Source organism: Dicentrarchus labrax, unplaced genomic scaffold, assembly GCF_905237075.1.
Source record: "Dicentrarchus labrax unplaced genomic scaffold, dlabrax2021, whole genome shotgun sequence".
NCBI lineage: Eukaryota > Metazoa > Chordata > Actinopteri > Moronidae > Dicentrarchus > Dicentrarchus labrax.
This window is the reverse complement of record NW_026136709.1, coordinates 10,815,875-10,834,166: the sequence shown is the minus strand read 5'-3', so window position 1 is coordinate 10,834,166 and position 18,292 is coordinate 10,815,875. Positions and strand designations below refer to the sequence as shown.

At 38.5% G+C, this 18,292-nt stretch overlaps 3 protein-coding genes across 8 annotated transcripts in view; 1 reads left to right on the top strand and 2 right to left on the bottom strand.

The window, feature by feature from the left end:
- The window catches only part of tpk1 (thiamin pyrophosphokinase 1), a 60,552-nt gene extending 53,137 nt beyond the window's left edge, over window positions 1–7,415 (top strand). For all 6 annotated transcript variants that reach the window (XM_051410458.1, XM_051410454.1, XM_051410459.1 and 3 more), the window contains one exon: window positions 6,174–7,415. In XM_051410458.1, the coding sequence (XP_051266418.1) occupies window positions 6,174–6,319 (146 nt within the window). In that variant the 3' untranslated portion in view covers window positions 6,320–7,415. The remainder of the gene's footprint in view (window positions 1–6,173) is intronic.
- sec61g (SEC61 translocon subunit gamma) lies at window positions 6,958–9,078 on the bottom strand. The gene is made up of 4 exons (XM_051410461.1): window positions 8,940–9,078; window positions 8,441–8,544; window positions 8,149–8,251; window positions 6,958–7,124 (listed from the first exon to the last, which is right to left on the bottom strand). The coding sequence occupies exons 2-4, from the start codon at window positions 8,532–8,534 to the stop codon at window positions 7,115–7,117; spliced, it is 207 nt and encodes a 68-aa protein (XP_051266421.1). The 5' UTR covers window positions 8,535–8,544; window positions 8,940–9,078; the 3' UTR covers window positions 6,958–7,114.
- Window positions 9,079–10,310: 1,232 nt separating this feature from the next.
- zgc:112332 (uncharacterized protein LOC553712 homolog) lies at window positions 10,311–18,055 on the bottom strand. Its single transcript, XM_051410194.1, has 7 exons — window positions 17,904–18,055; window positions 17,139–17,254; window positions 14,478–14,633; window positions 14,262–14,366; window positions 12,325–12,534; window positions 11,518–11,710; window positions 10,311–11,335 (listed from the first exon to the last, which is right to left on the bottom strand). Exons 1-7 carry the CDS (start codon window positions 17,912–17,914, stop codon window positions 11,233–11,235), a joined length of 894 nt encoding a protein of 297 aa, XP_051266154.1. The 5' UTR covers window positions 17,915–18,055; the 3' UTR covers window positions 10,311–11,232.
- Between the last annotated feature and the right edge of the window lie 237 nt (window positions 18,056–18,292).

The following is an 18,292-nucleotide window of genomic DNA, read 5'->3' as shown; positions in this document are numbered from 1 at the left end:
TCTGCAAACTACAGGCAACCGTGAACCATTTCAGGTTTTTGAAGGATGAACAGTATATTCCCCAAGATTGCTTGGTGAAACAGGCCTTAGATCAGACTTGGGCCTATTAAATATCTCTTTGTTCTCTTAGTACTCGGCTGTCTATTTATTTCAATAATGTACAGTGTCTTTCTAAAGGTGGCAAGTGACTGGCGGAATTCAGCAGAACACAGTCGTACATTCACCTCATTTCAGTAATTGGACAGCTCAGTATTGAACAAACATGATTTATAGAAAATGATTTTCTCTCTCGAACTGTGAAGCGTGATGAAATTTGATAGCACACTGGTCTGAAGGAGTGGAGGATCTGCCCGCTGACTGAATGAGTTCAATTTGCCTCTCGATGACAAGTTGTGTTAAAAGGGGGACCCGTGTTTGACACTAAACACATTCAGATATAATGAGAAAGAAAATGATCTGTTAGTTTGTGTTTGAGTACCTGGGATCACAGTGACTAGCTCAATGTTATTTTTAAAGGTGTGATGTGCTGGCCGTCCTGGTAGCTCATCTGGTAGAGCCCCATGTACTAGGGTTGAGTCCTCTGCTGCATGTCAGCCCCTCTGTCCCCCCTGTCAATTTTGAGCTTTCACTATCAATTAAAGGCAATTAAACAAGTGATTAGTAAAATTAGAAAAATAACTTCTAATGGGTGCAACCTGTACAGTAAAGCAGAGTGAATCACTCTGCAAAAGAAAGACATTTAGTCTAATAGAAAATATGATCCTAATCAATGGAAGCTTTAGATAGACACCAGTTACCTGTGCCCGGTTTGGACAGTGCACTAATATATCATAGATAATGTGACACTAATCTTTCAGTACTTAAAAATGCTTCATGTAACAGCTATAACAGGACTTTTCCAGAACCTGTTTACAGAAAAAACTCACTGAGAGGCAAAAATAGAGCAGCACCAGTCGTGTCTCGCTTTCAAAAATGGCCCCTAACACCCATAATTCCCCTCTCTACCTGTCCACTGCAGTGTGTCTGCGAGTCTCTTCTCTCTTCACCCACCCTCTCTCCTGGGTAATTTGTTGTGTAAATACGGTCTACTTACAGCTGACGGGCCCTTTCGGCTGTGGCGCTGGAAATGCAATTACAGGCAGCAAACATCTCCATTGTTATCACTGGAGGGTGCGACGTTCATTTCGGTCCCCTCTGAAACTGGGGCCGTTATTGATCGGTATCAGCTTTAAGGAGGGGATTACTAATGAAGCCATCTGAAAGCCTTTTGTGCTCGGTAAAGAGCTTGCACGCACGTGTGTGTGTGTGTGTGTGTGTGTGTGTGTGTGTGTGTGTGTGTGTGTGTGTGTGTGTGTGTGTGTGTGTGTGTGTGTGTGCATGTTTGTAAATGGATGTGTGTATGAGAGGCAGGCTGAAATAATGTGTTAGTAAATGTAGGTGCCACTATGCCATCCTGTTGAGCGTGACTCCTGATGCTTCCTATTGTAAGTGCTTTGCTGCCTCTGGTGGTGGTTTTGTTAATTACACCAGCCATCCCTTTTTACCCTGAAAACATCCAGATTTGTGTTGTTGTATAATCACAGTGTGTTATTGGGGTATAAATCTTATGATTATTGTATAGCTATGGAGCCTTGAGGAACCTAATATTTGTGGCACACTGTTGAATTGGTGTCTTTGAAGAAGCTAGTTGTTGCTATATTTATGTTTGTTCTATTACTGTTATAAAATTATCATTAATACATTACTGGGCTATTCCATTCACTTACTGTATAATTTTTGTAACCCTATTCCAAACCTTACACAAAGACCTTAAAGCTAAGCTATAGAAACTCAAGATTTAGATCTTAAATATTTTCCTACAACATTAAATATTCACGGATAAATAAGGTTTGATGAGATTTGATAGCTAGTGGCCTTGCAGCATAAGAAAAACTACCCACCAACTGTTATCACATTTTGATTAAAATATTTCTAAATTATAATTGGTGTACAGACCTAGATGATATTACCCTTTTCCAAACAAGCCCACTTTCAGAAAAACGCAAATGCAGAAATCTGTCCAAACTTTGGCAGAAATAATGAGAAACCTGGTGAGAAAATATTTTTAGGGGCTATAAAATTCACATTTTTAATGAGAATCCACACAGAAATCATTGTTTATCTTTCCGTTTGCCTATTAAGACCTCTTGGTCCACCCAAAGAGAGCTATAAGAGTACACATGCCCACTCACACACAAAATACAACAACATTTGCCTTGACTTCTCTCTATTTTTCCAGTTCTTTGGTAACCCTGGTGGCTCTGCCGGTATGAACCGGGCAGAAAGCCATTACCCTGCAGAGTGAAAACTTCAGGCCGGCACTTTAACACAGTCGGACACTATTGTCATACACCCATAGCATAGTGACTGTGGCTCTGTGCTCACTCAATTATTAAGTACCTCTAACTTCACATACAGCTTATTTTCCTCCCCTTTCTGAGTCACGCTGGTCTAATACCATGCTTGTCTGGCAGTCTTTGAAGCAGAATAGGTTTTTTTTTTTTTTTTGTCCCTGTTTGATGTGCGTGCAGGCGCCTGTGGACAAATGATTTGCTTCATTCTCTCCTGTCTTTGTTCCTTTGTGTTCATTTTCGCCTTTGTATGAAGTGATTGCCCCGTAACTATTTTTGCATATTCATAAAATTATAATTTTTTAATGCTCTTTGTGTTTTCTTTCTTCTAGAGGATGTTGAAACAATGCAATTATCAGGTGTTGGGTTGGGTTAATACTGTGCAATATACTGTATTATGTTTGAGGCATAATATTTTCTTAATCAGGTTGTATGATTAATTAGCCTCCTTATTCTTCACAAGTGAATAGAAATTGCATTTTCTTCATTTATTTGACAGGGGTGGTACATGGAGGCATTGCTACATTTAAATAAAATACAACCAATGCAATGTGTATAGGACCTCTAGCTGTAGCTCATTTACAGTCCTTGTCCCTCGTTAGGCTTTTCCATTTGTAAGACCCAGAATTTATGTCTCTAAGTGCAGAGTATTGAATTTTATTTTATCAACATTTACAAAGCTCTCAAAAAAGACTAATCTAAGATATTTTGCACTAATGATGCAGCACAGTTGCCTTGGCACCCAATTTTCTGAGCCTGGAGAAAAATGGTTCCTTTAAATACTCCTGGACTTGCAGCTGAAGGAATAATTTAGACTTTTGCTCAGCCAGTGCTTTTGAGATCTGATTTAAACTTTCATGAAAACTCACTCTGCAACCCGTATGTAGGAAACATAAGAGACTTAAAATCTATAACATAAATATACATACATTAACATATAGTTTTGTAATTTTCCTTGCAAACAGATTTTACACATTTGAATTATATGTGTTGTACATAGACAACACAGTCTATGTGGCATGCTGTAAGGATGTAGTACTGTATTGTATTCACTTGTGTAAAGCAACTCTTGACCTGTGGTGAATTGTTTTGCTATTGTATCCATCTCTGTGATAGAATATGGTGGAAAACTAAAATCTATGCATATATTTTGGTTAATGGAAACTTATTCTGTTCCTGAATCATGCTGATTGTAGGGTTTCGCCTGTCCTTTTGATCATGCAAAAGGAGTCTCTTTTATGTAATACATTACCCAGTCGATTAACTGCACAGCGACCGCTGTCAGATTAAATGTCTTCACAAACATGTCAATTAATGCATTCTCTGTTATCTGTATTGTCGTTAGAATGTGTGAAAAGTTACAAATGGGTGCCTTGTGGTTTGTCCAGTCACAATATATTCAGTAGAGCAGATGGCAATGCTATTCCCATAAATGAAAATAAAATAGAGTTATTAATGGGGTGGAAATGATTGACAGGTAGAAAAAAAAACCTCATCTGGCCCTCCTAGTTACAACTGTGGTTTGTGCCACTCACAGCACTAATCCTCAAACTCTCTTTCAAAGACTGCTCATGGCCCACTGACACCAAGCAGGCAAGCCAGATAATTACATCAAGATAGCTAAAAAAGAAAAGTAAAGTCATAGCTGCCAGAGTTGAGAGAGCTGAGATATAAAACACTTTAGAGAATGAAAAGAAGGCCTAAACAGACGAATGTTTCCCAAAAAACCCCACATTTGAATTAGTGCCAAAAGCCCCAGTAGAACCTTTTGTCTTTGAAAACAATGAAAGCTGAATTTTGTAGATTTCTTGCTGACCTGCAGGGTCACAGTTTCAGTTAGAAATGTTTTACTATTTCATTTGCTGCAGATTGTAAGAACATAGTGACAGATAATAGTGAATGAATAATAGAAAGCCCCAGGTGTAAATCTCCTGAGGTGAGTTTGCCCTTTTCACATTAGACACGATCCAACAGCTCCACTCTCAGAGCGTTTGTCAGCTCAGCTTATGCAGAGCAAATGTTGTGTGAATACATGTAACTGTTAATGGGAAAAATGACAATCCAAACTCATTTTTCTGTCATTTGGGCTTGTTAAAGCATGGTCTGTGGTTTGTTGTTTCCCTTAAAGAGTCATTATTTTGCATGACTAAATTCCTCTCAAAAACATTCATGTTCTGTTGTTAGTTAGAGCCACTCATTTGTGAAGTTTAGAGATGTATTTTCACCTGCATGGTCAGGATCAAAGATACTTACACATTTTATTTTAGGTAACTGGTGATAAATTAACCACTCAGGCAGACTCACACTGGTAGAAGTGGATGCTCCTATAGATACAACTGAACTTCCTGCTTTGACCACTTGATGTCAGTGTTGGCCAGGTGTCCTTTCAGGTATAAATTGTTCATTTCAATCAAATCACTTTCAGTTCAACTTTTGGAACATCCATGTTGTTATATTTGCCCTTATAAAAAAAGAAATCCATCAAGTCCCATTAGGTGATATTTTTCATCTTATCAAGTTACTAGATAATAACTTGTATTACTGACCTTTCTTTCATCTCTCTGTGCTTATTTCCTGTCTTCTCCTTCAATAATATCCAAAAGTATTTTTAAATGCTGGTCATACTATCAATTATTCTTAATAGATCATTATATATTTTCACACATATTTTTCACAAATACATCTGTGATATTATCGGTACTATAAAGGCAATCGTAAAAATCAGCTTATTGTTATGACTACATCATCCCATAATCATTACGTATCTGTCTAAATCCTTAAAGTGTGTAGGATGAAGTTACAGACTACAACCAACTAACCAACCACTCGCCATCCGAGTTACTTATGAATATTATAATCCATTTCTACCAATGGATCCTCCTGATTGTTACACACTGCACCTTTAATTCATACACTATGGGACGATTGTATCACAACAAGGAGATTTTACAGTACATGGGTGAAATAGTATCATTATATGTGTAAAAAATATAAAGGATCTATTAAGAATAATGGATACTGTGACCAAGTATTTAAAAGTATTTTTACATATGTGATGAAACATAGACCACTGATATACCAATAGAGCACAAAGACAAATTTAAAGCAAATATTAACTACATTTATAGTTAAATCTCTAAAGCATTAGGTCTGAAAATGAAATAGAAGTGACTGGTTCTGGATAGAAGCCTTTCCTCTTGCCAAGGCTGTCTCCTTGAAGAGTTCATTACCTCTCACTCTTTGCTTGTCATTATAAAGGATGCCAAACAAAAAGCCTTTTGTGGCTCTTGCACCTCAGTGGTCACCTTTCCTGTTAGCGCGAGCTGAAGGGTTCTCTTTGAGAGGATTTGTTTGCACTTCAGTAACCTCACAGTGGGAATATGCTCACTGGCCTTACCATAATAGCCTTTGTGAATGTGTGTGGTTTTGGCTGTGAACCCTCTTTGGCCTCAAACTGCTTCGCTCGCTAGCTCCACATTTCTTTGGTCAGGCAAAAAGCAAAGTCATGCGGACCACCTTGCTTCGGTTATACGGGGACACAAACTGCTCCAGACCACATCCTCTCTAACGAGGCCTTGACACACAGCTGCATTATTAATATTCAAACAGCAGAAAGTACAGATGGCAGTGTGCATTATAAGATAACTAGTCACACTGGAAACTAATTTTCTACTTTTACCGTCTGAATAATTGAACTAGACTATTTAAAGTAGCCATTAAGTGTCACTCAGTAGGCCCTTATTACTGCTGAATTTAATTACGTGTCTTGTCTCATCTGTCCAGATAACCAGGTGCTGCAGTTTGGGAAGCTAGTGAGCACCTCCAACACCTATGAACCTGTTGCCCCTGGAAACCCCAGGAAGTCTGTAACCGTGACAACAGACCAGCCTCTCCTCTGGAGCATGGGTATCCGTAAGGATGGGAAATGACACAGAAGAAAGTCATCTTCTCGATCAGTATTTGACTAATCAGAACATGTGACTTCTTTTCTACAGCTGAGCTATGGCAAATTTACTTGTTTTATATGTTTCGTACGTAAAAAAAATTAAAAACTGAACTTTAGGTTTAGTACCATAGTGGCCATCCTTGCTAAGGATATGTTTTTTTTTTTTACACTTTACACATTTAGGTTTTATGCAACAATACTCACTGTACATGATTACAGTCAAAATGAATATATGCATCTTATATCCAAGCCTTATTCTATAGAAACATCTAGTTCCCTTAATTAAAACACGTTTTAATAGTTTTAGGAAAGGATTTAGAAGCAGAATTAGAGACATTACCATATCAACAGTATATCTTCTTTTAAATGTGTGCCGGTATCTGCTTTGTATCACAGCCTACAGAATGTGCCTTTGACAACAGTGCTTCTGTTTCACTGTCCTCTTGTAGCTACCATATTAAGAATATCTCTACTATGGAAAAGTACTTTCCAAGTATTTGTGCCTTTTGATGAGTTTAATACTGTACTTGACTGAAAGTGAGAAAAGGTAAAAACCAAACTGTTTACATGCTGTAGTGACAGCAAGGATTTATGGGTAGACAGGATAAAAATCAGTCAGTGTTTGTTTCCATTTGTTTTATTTACACAGTGAAATATAAATGCACAGAATGTAAAAATGCCATCCCTCCAGTTCCCAATCACATCACCAGCCCAATAACACTTTGCACCAACGTCTCTTGTCCCGGGGTATTGAAGTTTGTTTTTGCTTGACCAGGATTTAACCGCCACTAGAAGAAAAACAAGAAAAACCAGTGTTAGTGATTGGAAAAATTGTACATGAAGACATTTTACTGTAATATTCAGTATGAATCTTAAGAACTACTCCCTAAAATACAGTGATTGTGTATCAGTACCACATGCTAGTGTTTTACCATTGTAACACCATTTTCTTTCAAAAACAGACAATCCAACTTCTGCACTTTCGGATACTGTATATTCTGACTATTATGACAACAGCCTGAATTAATGGTATTTGAATGTTTTATCCTATTGTGTAAAAAATAAAATCACAAATGCTACCAGTGTGACTGCTTTTCTCTCATCCTTTGTGCAATGATAAAACCTAACTATGCAATTCATTAACAAATTATAATAACGATCATTGTATTAATGCCTATTAAGTAATGTAATAAATGTAAATAACTTCTGGTCCATCCATTAGTTAATGCTAATGTATCATTTATGTAATAAAACAAGCTGTCTTATGATATCTATATATAAATATATAAAACCCTAATAAGAGTTTTTTAATGGTTAGTGCTGATGTTAATTATATACTTGTTGGTCACTGGAATTTGGTCTATTAAATTCTGTGCTTTCTGATTACTATACTATAACTATACTATAACTATAACAGACAACTAAGATTTAGTGTAGTTTGATCTGTAAATCATTAGTGTTAACAATACATAAAATTAAGGGTCTCAAACGGGGATCTAAATGATACGAGTGGACAGACATAGTGCCTTTCAGTAAATGTCTTAATTCAACTGTTATTTAACTTTGCAGTGAGTGAATAGAGACAAGGCAGTTGATTAGGAAAGGAGAGTGGGCAGTCATCAATGATATCAGTGGGCACACACACACAATGTCTAATTAATTCAGTTTCAATTCAATCACTGTTCCTCTTAAATATTTTAAACATTTTTCTTAACTGATTAACTGGAAAACTAATTTTAAAAAAAGGCAATCAGTCACCGGTTGTATGACACAATCTACCAAGTAAATAAGCGATGTGTTTCTATTACTCACACAATGATGTTGTTGATGGGGATGTGGATGAGTTTGACGAAGAAACCAATGAAACCCATGATGGCAAACCCAATCGCTGTGGCCATGGCAATCTTCTGGAATTCTGAAGGAGGGCAGAAATAAATGTCAAAATAAAGCAAAAATCAAATCATCTAGTTTAATAAAATGAACAGTCATGCTTTTTTAGATCCCATATGCCTTAGCTTGACAGTCGGTAGCTGGATTGAACTGAAGCTTAGACGCTGTAAACCAGCACAACAAAAACTGGGCCAAATGAAAAGTATGAACCTACCTTTTCTGTCGGGTTTTGTGCATCTCTTTACGAGCCTTATAGAGTCCTTGACGAACTGCCGGCTGGGCTCAACAAACTGCATTACCTGATCCATGGTGTTTAGGCTGTAGACAGCAACACAACAAAATCAGTGTTAAAGCTTGGACTGCTCTCAGTGCTGACGTTGACTTCAGCAGCCTGAGCTTTTTATGACTCCCATAACTAGATACTGGTTAATATACCGTACAGTTTCTCTATTTCCATACAATATTAATATGTGAATTAAAATATACGTGTCCTCATCAGTGAAAAGCATGTTTTGAAGTTAGTTTTCACTCATCCTGGCAAGCTAACGTTATCGCAAAAAGAGCTATGGAGGTCGACGTAATGTTAGGTTAGCTGGAAATCCAATATAACGTTATAACAAAAATACAAGTAAAAAAAAAAGTGTCATACCTGTTGGTAGGTTACATATAAGTAAACAACACAGTAAATTTGAATATAATAACACGCAGCTTACCTGTTTGTGTGGTTTAAGATGAGAAGACAGTCAGAGGACTGAGGGCCACGTCGCGTTCAGACTGCTTGTTAATAGAGAAGAGCTGACGTAGACTTAAGACGCGCATGCGTATTATGTTGTCTCTCTTTTTTTGTTTGAGCTTGAATTATTGGTCACACTGCCACCTACAGGCCAGGAGGTTTTTACACAGAGACAGGCACTTAGTTTCAGTTACAGCAATAGTAGCATGGGTAAACCAAGAGCCATACAGATATAAGATTATTATTATGAATATATAATATGTATTTTTTTTTCTATAAGGCTCTTGGTTAAGCCCATTTTATGTTAATTTTATCTAGCTTTGTTCCAACTCTTTTTACTTAGGCTGCAAATAGGAAAGCACTCAATACATGAATTGCACTCTTGTTCTACTGTATGTTTAGGTAGTTCAGTTTGGGCAGCTGAGGGATACAAATCCAGGCTCTCTGTCTTAATAACAAATTATTGTATTGTATTATGTCATTCAGTGTGTTGAAGCAAGTACAGATGCAGCTACTTAGAATTGCCAGCTGGTCCGTGACAGGTAGTTACTTATCAGCTGGAAGCCAGCTTGGGGTGGCAATATGGCTGATGAGGCCTACTGTAGTAATATTGTACTGTTTGTTTTTTTTTTTAAATAGAGTTCATTTCTGGAAACAGGACTAATGGGATTTTGTTATGAAGTTACTGTTATTTGGTGAGTGTGATAATATATCTGAATCCTAACACACACGTTGCTTTGAGAGAGCATTGGTCCTAGACTCCTTGTAGCCACTCCTCTTGCTCATGCCACATTCCTTATGTCTTAAATACTCCCTCATGTGATTTAGATTAAAATACGGTTTCTATGGCATTTTTTCTCTTGATCTTAGTTCTCCATTTTACTGATTGTATGGGTTGAAAACCTCGACGCTAACATTAATACTCATGTCCAGCAAATGACAAGTACATGTGCTACAGTCCACTGCATACTTAACACTATTTTGCATCAATTATTGGGAACTCAATCAATTAGTAAAATACCTAATAATGCTTAACAGTACTATGGTATAGGCAGGTGGATTCAAACATTACTTTTTTACATTTGTCACTTTTATTAAGAGTAAGTCATATTAAAATCCAGTCATCTATTTGGGTGGCACTGACTAAGAATTTAAGACTCTCAATTCAAGTCATTATTAATACCCTAAACATACCTAATCTCTCTTAACTCTCAAAAGGGAAATTCATCCCAGTATCACATGGTACTGCATCTGAAAAGGTCAACCCAACAGCTTGGGTAATGTTAACACTAAGTAAATACACTCATAACTCACATACGCAGTAACAAGTAACAAGCAGAATTGCAATATGTTTGTCAGTGCAACAGGTTTAATTTTTACATGATGTACATATTCCCAATTTCAGAGGCTTTGCTGATGCCTCAACATGCTGACACATTGTAACCATATAATGATTGCTATCATAATGTAGAAATATTATGGTTACAGTGTACTGAGGTAACTGCATTAACCTAGTACAACCACATCACAGAGGATTATAGGCCTAAAGTTTTCCTTCCTTAGCTAACAGGGAGTTATCTGAAACTGCAGACTGCATGATACAAGGTAGTTCAATCAAAAAGTTTAGACCAATGGCTCATGTTTTACTGATCAATAAATGTACATTCTGATATGTGTGTTTGCTCCAAAAGCAAAACAGTACCTACTTCAAATTAACTGTCATCTAAGTGCTTTAACTGTCAACCACAAAACTGTATGCCTGCCCAGATGTAGGCATTTCATTCAAACGTTTCTTTGAAAAGGGCTTTTTGCCAAAAACTATACCACTGCCACACTAGTACTTGTATGAGAAACTTTCATAAAGGTCATTTTCATCCAAAGCAAGAAGACCATGCTAGCAGCTAACAATATAAAACAGCATCTGCACTCAAGATACAAATATGACTAAACAAAGAATGCCCACACCAGTTAGTACAGTAAAAAGTACTGCTTCAACATTTCTCAAATTCTACAAAAAGTATTGAAAATAATTTGACTGTCAGTGAATGCTAACAAGCAGTATGAAATATGGGTAAAACACCATGCAATCTGATAAATACAATTTGACTAAAACAGCATTTGTTTTTGATATATTTTTTTAAATAAACAAGCTCTTGGTAGCACTATCTACTGTACTTTGAGTCATAAAATACATCTTTTTCACAACAGTAACAGCAAAAATGAATGCCTCTATAAAAGTTGTCCTTCACTGCACACATTTAATTTGCCACTATTCACTGCCAGGTGATGTCAAGCATGTTGCAGCTGATTTCCCACAGTTTCTGGGCCAAGTCATCATCCGAAGCAGCCCTTGAGCACCTTGCAGGAGTGCAGTCACTGTGTGTACAAAGGGACAGAAAAAGGCCATTACGCATTGTGTGATGCATTTGTTTGAGTGTTCAATAAGAATAAAAATAGTTGACTCTCAGCTACATACAGTCGTAATACTGAACAGCATGAAGCTGGCCCTCTAAAAGCTCTTGTATAACCAATTGCAAGTTGCTTGGAATACTGTGTACCTGAAGTACCCTCCACTCTGGTTGTCCAGGCGTGGCTCCACAGCACAATAGATGGTGGTCTGCGCTCCCTCTACCGTAGTCTTGGTGAAAATCCTGAAGATCTTCACTGCCACCTGGATACACTGGTGCTGATGCCTCCACAGGTCAGACTGCACCACCCCGGGGTGCAGTGAGAACACGCTCACACCTGTACCTGCAACAGATATACAGGCACCTCCACAGTCACTTACAAATACACTGTATACTCAAGTTAACACACGCAAACAAGTAAGATGTTACTGCCATCTGCATACTCTGCAATGATTAGCATACAATTCACACACATTACTGTGCATAATATGCTCTTTTTTTATTTTTTTAAAAAGTTGAAGTGAATAAACCATTAAACCACTGGATTGTCATATTAATGTAATTTCGTCTCCGTTCTTGGCCATTAAGCAAAAGAACAAGAGGCAACAGATAGAGATTGAAAAATTGTTCATTTCCAGTGAAAATCTGATTCATAAGTAATTACCGTACTTTCTCAGAGGGAGAAAAGACAATTAAATAAGGACGAACACTTACGCAAGCTATCCAGAGTGAAAGTAATGGTAAGTATGCACTTCATCTTTCCTAGAAAGAGTCACAAAGGCCCTTCTCTCTCCCGCTACAACAAAAAATTTCTCCCATTGGAACTTAGTCATCAAGCCAAGGCTTTCCTAAGTGAATCAAATTTAAAATCTGTAATTAAGTTTTTTTTTTTTTTTCTTTTCTTCCATCCCTTGTGACATGTATGAATTCCTTGAAAACGCTACTATCTCACCTCACCTTGTAACCGTTTGGCAAGTGAGCGTGCAAAGAGGACATTAGCCAGCTTGCTCTGTCCATAGGCTTTCATGGTATCATAACTCCTCTCGCTGTTGATGTCATCCAGCCGAAGCCCAGTCCAGGTGTGGGCCACCGATGCTACGATGACAATACGGGCAGGAGCTGAACGTTTGATGAGGTCCAGCAGCAGGTAAGTCAACAGGAAGTGACCTGAGGAAAGTCAAGAGGCACGCACTTTCACCCTATTGTCTTGCGCTACAGAAGCAAATGCCACGCCAAAATTATGAATAAGTCACTACCCCACACTGTGTTGGATTATTACACCTCAGGGGGTCCACATGCAATATGATTGGCTGAGTTAAATGACAAAGGAACTGTCTTTTGGCAGTTGATACTTTTTATATCCAAATGCATCATTTGTTGTCATTTTCTCCTCTCAAAGTTGATGGAACAAGTGTCATTCTGCCAAACAGAAACACAAAGCTTTGTACAAGCAACTCATAAAACACCCTACATAACCTGCCATCAAAAAGAAGTTTACAGAGAGCCTTGTGACAGTTGGAGCTGCTGTAGAGGTAAAAGAACCACTCTGTGAGACATCACTGACTGTGCCAACAATATCCTATCTAGACTCCTCATTCTGTTGTTGTTCTGTATAAAAATAGTACTGTCGTTGCATCACCGGTCTTTTGGCTTGTGCTGTGGTTCCGCAGTGCTGAACAGACAGCTCTTCCTATTATTGTGCACCCAAATCTTTTACATTTAACATCATGATGTAGCATTTCTACATCTTTAGTTTATGGTGTACTTGTGATTCCATGTGACGCTACAGTCACAAGTGCACAAGTGGTTGTTATTCATGGTCAACATACAGTAGCTCTTACTGTGTTGTTGATAAGAAGGTCATATCTTCGCCTTCCCTCCATACACAAACATCACAGGATGGATAACAGCCCATTGACATGTCATTCCAGCTTATGGAGCTAACTTGGCAACCCTGTCATTCCTATCTTGACTGATGCTCTGAAAGAACAACAGCTTTGCCTCAGCCTCACGGAGATCCGCATTAAAGGAAATCACCATGTGTTACAAGCAAGAAAGTTTACATAATGTCAGTAACGTTATCTGTGATCAACAACTTACTGTATATAACATTATTCCTGCTGACGTGGTGAATACAGCCTCAGCCATATCTTGACACAAACTGAAACACTGAGAAATGTTTGCAAAGACTGATTTCTGTTTAGCAGACACAGCCCTAAATGTTCACATGTGAACACTGAAGGACACAGTATTTTTGCTTTCCTCACTATTGTTCTCTATTTCCTGTTCTATTGTTGACCCAACCTATTTAAAGTATATGTATAAATGTAAAGGGTGTGTGAATGTGCAGGTATGTATTCATATGTGTTTGTGTGTGTGCGCACGCACATATGTGTGTGGGAGACTAAGTTCGAGCACAGAGTGTTCTTCTCTCTGTCAGCCTGTGACAAAAATACCACTGAGGAAAAGACTATTTGGAAGGAAGCCATGGTCCAACACAGGGAAAACACTGTCAGCTTAAAGAAAACAGTAACTCTGGTTACATTTTCCTGGCTATGTTGGTCAGCTTGGCTGTACGTGTGTTGTACGGCTTGCTAATACCACTAAATACGAAAAAGCTGTATTTGTTTAACTTCTTTTTAGGCAAATCCCTGTTATCAGTATGCAGTCGTGTTATTAAACCACTCATGGATATGACTGCCATCTGTTCTAATTCATCAATCAGATCTAGTAGTCCAAAACAACACTTTGAAGTCCCTCTATTATTCATTCCTCTGACAAACATCACAGTTAACTTCAATGCATTTTATGACCGCTTCACAGATTCTCGGAAAATGAACGTGAACGTGACATTTCAAATCAAAGTAGAGACGGCAACTTCCAGTAAGACGTACCCAAATGATTGACTCCCAACTGCATTTCAAAGCCGTCAGCAGTCTTGGAGTAGGGACACATCATGATTCCTGCATTGTTTATCAGGATATTCACTTGTTTCTCCTCTGAAAAAAACATCCCATGAAACACAAAAAGATAAAGAAGAATTAGTAATTAAAAGAAAAACTGAAAGGAACTGTGTGTGCAATAAGTGAAGATATATAATGGTTAGTTACCTTTGTTAATGAGTTCAGCAAACGCTCTGATGGACTTGGTGTCAGATAGATCCAGTTTCCTGATGACCATATTCTCATTTCCTGTGTCTTCCAAAATCTCTGTTCGTGCCTCCTCTGCCCGCTCCAGGTCCCTGCAGGCCATGACGATGCGTGCACCTAAAAACAAGGATCACAAGTTATGATAATGTCTTGTTCTCCCTTTTCCACACTACTTTCTTTCCACAGTCTGAACACGCAGGTGAAGCTAAAAGAATTGAGACTACTCTCCACCTGTCAAATTCAAGCAATAGGGTGCAGCATATTACAAATCATGTTTTAACTGCAGCTAACTGTTGTTAGCTAATAACTGGAGCCAGGTGAGCAGGCAATGGAACCCAGCTCAACATCCAAATACAGCTTTCGAGACCAATGGAGGCCAGTTTGACCTCAGGGAATACGGGACTGAGGTGATTTACATCGGCTCCAACCAGGACTCTGAGTCGCTACAGGTTCAGGCGGGGAAAGGAGAGGCCTGAAGCAGGAGAGGAGGAGGAGGGAGGTCAGGCATCAGAGAGGTAGCAGCATTGTGTAGATCCAGATTATTTTCACATATAAATCTGTGAATTAAGGATCTATTTTGACCAAACCAGAGTCACTGTTTGTGGGAACAGTGAAGAGACAAATGTTAGTTCATTTTTTGAATGTTTTAACCCTCTTAAATCTCACACATTGCACCTTTAAAATTCCCTTAAGTTTGTCAGGTGATAATAGCTATTATACTGTGCTGAATACAATCATGACAGTTATAAATTAAGGCAAATATTCTACACACAAGAAGTTTAAATCCCTCACAGTTTGAACTCCAAACTCCAAACTACAAAGGATTTGCTCATTTGCAGGCATAAAGCAGCCTACGTCAATTAAGAAGGAAGTACCTAAATGTGTCTTTGTGCTTTTGATCATCCTCTAATGTTCTCTAAACTCTCATTCAGCATCTCATTTAGCCCAACTGCTCTGCTCACACAAACACAAGACCCTCTCAACTGTGTCATTCTCATTCGCCTCTGACGCAAATTACGATGCATTCTTCTTAATGAGCCCGGAAAGGGGGTTTGAGGACACGTACACACACACTCTCTCTTTCTTTCTCACCCACAGAAACATGCAAACATGTATGCATGCCCACACAAACAACACATAGACAGACAACTTCCCCCACCACACACTCACAGAAACGCACATACACACACATAGAAAGTAGCTGCTGTGCCCAACAATTATGGAAGAGGAGAGCCATTAATCAGTTGGAGCGTAGTGTCTGCATCCCATCACAGTGTCTTTGTTTCTCCCCTGCTGTTGCCATGTGAGAAAACCCAATTGTTCCCCGCATTTCCCTGGAAGCCAAGTTCACTCAATTAAATAAAAGAGTAAACAAACAGTGAGAATGGAAGGTTATACCGAGGCAAGTTAAAGATCATCTAGCAGATGATTACACAGTGTTATGCATGCATAAATAATGACAGTATGCAAATAAGGAAAAATGAAAATAATGACAAGCCTGATCACATTCTGTAAATTCAGACTCAACAATGTGTCCAATTCCCTTTGTCAACATGGCAAATTAACATAAAAGTGAATGTTATAACCAAATAAATAAATGATTAAAAAAGTTGAGATCCAGTTTGGCTTTCCTGATACAGCACCCCAAGGAACCACCTACTGTTATGAATCCTTGCAAATCTAATCATGTTGTCATCATGTTATTACATAATCCCATTTACTGAAAGGTGATACATTTTGACAGTGAATTCTCCAGAGGCAAGGAACACAGCATTGTTATTTCCCTCTGGCAATTATGATTTCCTGTCTTTTTTCTGTATTAATGTTGATTTTGCTACAAGAAAAATCTGTTAACACATCAATGGACTCCTGGCTGCCATTTGATTAGCAAAATAAAAGCAAATATACACGTGTGACAACTGTAATTATAATAATGTGAATAACACTAATGCATTTATAAAAAAAAAAATGGAGATAGATGTCATAATGAGCATTTCAAGTGCAGACGAATGAACAATCACGTATGCAGAATTAGTTTTCATATTACTCACCCGTGTGTGTGTGTGTGTGTGTGTGTGTGTGTGTGTGTGTGTGTGTGTGTGTGTGTGTGCGTGTGTTTGCACTGCTGGGTGCACCCTCCCATCTCTCTTTGTTGCCTGTCTGGCTCCGGAGGGGAGCAGACCCTCACAATGCTCCCTCTGTCCCCTTGATGCCTCGTCTGTTTTCAATCACTGCCATTTGTCTTTCATTTGGACTAGTGAAAAGTGTTAAGAAAGATGCTTATTTTGGTTAACATAGCCTTAAATCTCTTCTCCGTCTGCCATTTGTCTTGGTCTTAGAATATGTAAGAGGTTTAGGTATGCTGAAGTTGTAAAATCACTTGATCCAGCCTGACATTAGTGGAGGTCTTAGGACGGAGGTCACAGTTGAAGATCATGCTTTATAGCTTTAAACCACCTACATAATAGAAGTGCTTAACTCCATGGAAAAGAGTGGAATGTGTCTGAAAGTTAGTAAAAAGGAAAGAAAAAAGGGAAACCGCAGGGTAGGGACACATCAATGCGACTGAGCCAGACATAGATATAAAGACAAGTGGAGACAGACAGTCAGCCCGAGCATTACCTCTTCTTGCCAGGTCCCTGGCTGTTTCTTTTCCAATACCAGTGTTGGCTCCGGTGATGATGACTGTTTTCCCATCTAACCTCTCCTCAGATGACCAGCGGTTGCAACACACACTCCTGAACACAACAAGCAAAGCATCAGTGAAGGAAAAACCCCATGAATAGGATTTCCCTTCATAACAAGTAGAGGGATACGTTTCCACTCCCCACTTCTGTTGTTGTCAATAATCTACTTTATGTATACACATTCAGTCAGAAATGGGATCCTTTGTAGAATTTCCTACAAAAGTGAAGACATTTGGAAATGTGCAAACAGAAAAACCAAACATCCCAAACATGATGACTCTTAGACTCTTAGACAGTTTTTACATTTAGGAACACATTTACTTTTTTGCTATATCCTGTACATATAATAGGTGCTCTGTAGCATATTTATATTGCCTGATTATGATTTGAAACTACCTGGCTTATTCCCTACAAGAATAACAATTAAAAGAAAATCTCTTATTCAAAGTCCCTGTAACAGATTTACAGGAGCAAAACAAAAAAACAAATTCAACAATTTTTCTCAGTTATTCTACACAACAAATCATTTACAAGCAAAACAAAAACCGAATCGACACAAACAACACATTTCTACACAAGTCTAATCTACTGCCAAATCCGGCTGCGCGGTATAGTGTAATCTCCCTAACATTTCTTAAATTCCTTCTTATTAACAGAGCCAGAACCTGTACCGTTTCTGTTTCTGTTTTTTTGTTCTTACCTGCAGTACATTCTTCCCCCAAACAGCAACAAATGTCCACCTCAGGAACCAGTGAGCCACTTTGGCAAGAAATGAAATTGCCTCCTCCAGTCCTCCCAACAGTTCATCAATGGATTTCGTGCTTGTCATCTCTTCCCCACCCCGCCGCCGCGTTTGTCATCACAATATCACGGCTCGTCCAATCAGGAGCGAGCTGACGCATAATTGATTCACAAATTCACAAGGATTGGGGGGGGCAGATCTTTCGGGGGAGACACTGTTAATATGAGCTGGGCGTCATGGGGTGCAGACAAAAAAAAAAAAAAATAGTCCGCATAAATAAAATACTTAAGTAGCATAGGGTAGTAAGGGTTCATTTTGCTGTAATGTAACAACCATGCTGGTATCAT

Coding starts and splice junctions, on each gene's coding strand:
- zgc:112332 (XM_051410194.1), bottom strand. Junction 14,634..17,138: donor CAGGGACCTGGCAAGAAGAG/GTAATGCTCGGG, acceptor CCTTGTTTTTAG/GTGCACGCATCGTCATGGCC. Junction 14,367..14,477: donor TGCTGAACTCATTAACAAAG/GTAACTAACCAT, acceptor TGTTTTTTTCAG/AGGAGAAACAAGTGAATATC.
- sec61g (XM_051410461.1), bottom strand. CDS start 8,534: ATGGATCAGGTAATGCAGTTTGTTGAGCCCAGCCGGCAGTTCGTCAAG. Junction 8,252..8,440: donor CACAAAACCCGACAGAAAAG/GTAGGTTCATAC, acceptor GCCCTCCTTCAG/AATTCCAGAAGATTGCCATG.